Source organism: Struthio camelus, chromosome 3 (genome assembly GCF_040807025.1).
Source record: "Struthio camelus isolate bStrCam1 chromosome 3, bStrCam1.hap1, whole genome shotgun sequence".
Taxonomy (NCBI): Eukaryota; Metazoa; Chordata; class Aves; order Struthioniformes; family Struthionidae; genus Struthio; species Struthio camelus.
The window spans coordinates 48,304,264-48,308,441 of NC_090944.1; the positions used below are offsets into that span (position 1 = coordinate 48,304,264).

General features: G+C 34.5%; 1 protein-coding gene across 3 annotated transcripts in view; it reads right to left on the minus strand.

Annotated features, from left to right (window-relative positions):
* Positions 1-710: 710 nt before the first annotated feature.
* The window catches only part of SYNCRIP (synaptotagmin binding cytoplasmic RNA interacting protein), a 27,294-nt gene continuing 23,826 nt past the window's right edge, over positions 711-4,178 (minus strand). For 2 of the 3 annotated variants that reach the window (XM_068937712.1, XM_068937711.1), the window contains exon 12: positions 2,314-4,031. In XM_068937712.1, coding sequence (XP_068793813.1) covers positions 3,990-4,031 — 42 coding nt within the window. In that variant the 3' untranslated portion in view covers positions 2,314-3,989. Of the gene's footprint in view, positions 4,032-4,178 lie in introns of all 3 variants that reach the window. The other variant, XM_068937713.1, reaches the window with a different exon arrangement.

The window sequence follows — 4,178 nt, forward strand, 5'->3', positions numbered from 1 at the left end:
ACTATTGAGTCCATCGGTGCCAGTCAAAGTTCAGATTCACAAGCTTCAAGCTATGAACACAGGCTCAAGCTCCAATTTAGCTGATCTCAATTCTCAGAACACTACACAGTAGTTTATTCATCTTCCTTATTACCTACTTCAAATACTTGCTACTCCATTTTAAACAATTAAAATTTTCCACTAAGTTTTCACTAATACAAGTGAGGGAATAACACTCCTAATTTTGTGGAATGTATCAGCTTGAGTGCGTGCTATTTAAAAAACACTAAAATGTGCTTATGCTCTTGTCAAAAAGTCTCCCCTCACTGAGGTATGGGGGCACCAACAAAACTGCAAGGCTGAGCATATGAAGCTTCTACAAGAATTATCAAAGGCACAAAGGGGAAGAAGTTGCAGCCATAAATAACGTTTCTACCCTGAAATATTAAGTTCAAAATACTACCTTCCGGGGAAGCTAAATTTACATCACACCCTCACCCCTGCCTAGAACAACTATTCCTTATTTTAGATTTTGATTAAGAGTTGTATGACGCAGAAATTCAAAATTTGGTCTTAATATACCTATAATAATAGCCTTCCTCCAAATCCTAAAAAACAAAGACTTAAACTTTGGGTCAATAACAACGCCCCTCTTAAAAAACAAAAAACACACAGTTGTATGTCCTATATGAAATCCCTTTAAACAACAAAAATGAATGTTGTAACAAAAGTATAATTTAAAGAGCTGTGTATTGGAGTGTTTATAAACCAGAAGTGTTAAGCAGCAGAAATTCCCAATTTCTTACTAAATTCAATTAGGCTTCAAATTTAGGGACACATTACAAACCAATGTGAAACTATGTGCCAGCTTATGCTCAAATCCTTTGTGGGTATGTCAGCAGAGAAAACCTACTATGCAAATAATCACAGGCAGCATAATACATTTAGTCAACACTTGCCTACAACATGCCAAAAGAACTGTGCATTATATGTTAATTTGTCACGAAAGCACTCCGTAAGAAACGCATTATTGCTGTTAAACATTTCAAGTTTACCAACACTCAGTGCAACCAAACTGATGTTGTATAAATGCACTTGCCCATTCTCACCAGTATTTCCATACTTAATATTAAAGAGTTTTTCTTTACACAACCAAATTTAAAGCTTTGAAAGTAACATTTTTTCTTTTTTGTTTTCCCCCCCACAGTATTAATCACCACATGCAATTTAGTTTTCTGATCATTTTGCTAAAAAACTGCACCAATATCAGAACAGTGCAAATCATATTTAATTTTAAAAGTTATAATGGCTTGAGTTCATAATTAGAGGGAACACTGTCAAGATCTTTAGATTTTGCTCACTCACCATTGCTTGCAACTCATTAAAAACAAAGTTTCCTGTCAATTTTGACATTTTTTTCCTATAGTCCCCCATGCCTTTTTTTTTTTTTTTTTTAAATATCAGAGCTGAAATTAAGGATATTATCCACAATTTCAACACATGTAGTGCTTTAATATCAATGTTTTTATGCACTTCCATCAACTGCTGTAATTCCATAAATACATTCCCCCTCCTTTCCCCCACCCCACCCCCCCATCTCCAGACTAAGAACTGGTCACTACCACTTGTGATCCCACAAGCGTTTTATATTTTTAAGCAATGGAGAGATTTCAAGAATACGAAATCTGAGGACTCCCCCTCTCCTATGGCCCCCAGTTATTTCATTTTTCCTCTTTATAACAAGTTCAAAATTGGTTTACACACCTTGACAGTGTTCCTTATAAAACCATATGACAGTAAAAGTGCCAGTAGGCATGGCAACCTCTTTGAAGGGAGCATTTAAACTCCTTGGCACTGGGAACGCCAGCACCAAGGATTACATTGAAATTCAAAATTATACTTAAGGCTACAATTAGCAAACCCACTTTCCATAAGCCTAATATCCTATCACTATATTTTAAAATCCAGAAGCTAATGCAACTGTATAATTTTATGCTCAAATTTGAGGAAAAAGGTACTTTTCTTTAGCAAGGGCAGTATATGATACTGTGGTAGCAAATGTCTCTTAAGCATTGACTACTCATTTCACCATCATTCACTTACTTTGTCTAAAGTTTAAAACTGGCAAGGCACATTTACATATTCCAATGAATACTTGACAATTTTAAATTACACTTCATGTCCCAGCTATCCCAGTAATTGACATACAACATACTAAAATGGTTTATTAAGATAACAAAAAAAAAAAATCATTAATGTGAAACATACAGGCTATTGGCAACCACTAGTCTAAAAATTATGTAAATACAAGTAAACATACTGAAATGTGTGCGATTCTAAGTTTTTAACCAGAAGATCTCTGTACTAACACACATTTATATTAATGACACATAAAAAAAATAAAAACTTTATTACAAAAATAAGTTACACTCGCCTCCAGCTTACAGTATAAAACAATTTTATTTGCAGGAATGCAAAATGATTGTTTGCCATGAGCATTTTCAACATATGACATGTCTAATTTTGTTAAAATTTGCATTTACTGGGGGAACTGGTGTGTATAAAACCTTAATTAGGTATAAGCTTCGATTTTCATTGTGGTGCCTATGGGTATGTAGTACAACTGCAGTATCCCTTTGGGGAGGGGGCTAAGGGAAGCTCTTTGTGCCAAGTCCAAAGCAAGTCATAATTTTATCTATCTTTTACCTATATGAAGTTGGACTTGGCAAGGTTTTTTGTTTGTTTTGTTTTTTAAGGGTGGTTCAATAGAGGATGCTTCACCACTGAACACTCACTGTCATCAAGGTGCTTTAGAAAATTAAAAACATAGCACAAATGATTGTACTCTACTCTACTCTACAGGTTATCATGATCTGCGTAAGAGAAATGGAAAGCTGATCGACGTGTTTTTACAGTGATCAGCAATAAGAAATGCACTAATGAAAACATACGTTTTACCTAAAAAGCTAAACTACAGCCATATACTATTCTATGATTTATGAAAAACTTCAAAATATCCAAATGTCAGGCTTCACTGTACAGTTGTCAGTTTTAGTCTGACCTTTTATAAAGGGACACTGCAGTATTTAGTACAAGTTGCTGATGCACTTTTTTGAACATCTGATGTCTTACAAAAGTAACATCTTGCTAAACTATTATACATCCAAATAACTACAATATCTGAAGAAGCAAGGCTGCTTTTTCAGCCACAAAATACGACAAAAGCAAGGCCTGTTATGATGGTCATGAGGAAGTCTTATTACAAAGCCTCTGGAACTAAAGGCAACTAAGAATGTTACATTTGGTATATTATAATCTTACCCTCATATCATATTAAACAAGCCTTGCTTTTATCTACAAAGATTTTCTATGTACAGTACAGACAGGGTATAGTTCAATCCTCTGCTACTGAGGTAGTTAACCAACCCTTTAAAAAAGGTTCTGAAAAGAACCACTATCTGGAATGCCTGACTAACCAGCTCTGATGATTACACCTGAAACTGCTGTATCTGAACACAATTCATAAGTGATTACTATATAGACAATCATGATTAACCTTCATGAGCAGAAATTAAATTTAAGGATACCAATGATGGTATTCATCCATACCACTGCAATAAAAATTTAAATGTAAGCATTTTTGAATACCACTTTTGGAATCCTTAACTAAGAAAACTTGGGGGAAAAATCTACTTAAAGCAGATTTTTTAAAGAACAACTTTATTCTTTATTAAGATACCATGCTAGAAGTTAAGGATTTTGTTGAACACATCGGGGAAATAGAGTAGCTTTAGTTTAATAACTTGCACTGCAGAGAAAACTGTTAAAGAAATTCATTTCAAAGTCCAAGTATTAGTTTAAATGTCCCATATTTGAATCCATGATCTTCGCAGGAAGGTCTTTTGCAACAGAATATGCTCCTATACAGCTGAGATACTTAAGGTTGCTTGATTTCCTTACCATTATTCCACTGCAAGCTTCTGGTGTAATCCCACATAGCAAGTCAGTCTTCATTGTAACAGGTCAGGACCGGCCTCGACCCCTTTTCCCTGCTAGCCAGGTAACAAAAGGAATCAATTAGATAAATCATTTTAAACGCTGGTCTGTACATATGTTAACATAAAATCTTAGCAAAATCAATTATTTTAAAGAAAACTACTAGACAAGAACATTTTGCCATCTGATTGCCACTAACTTTG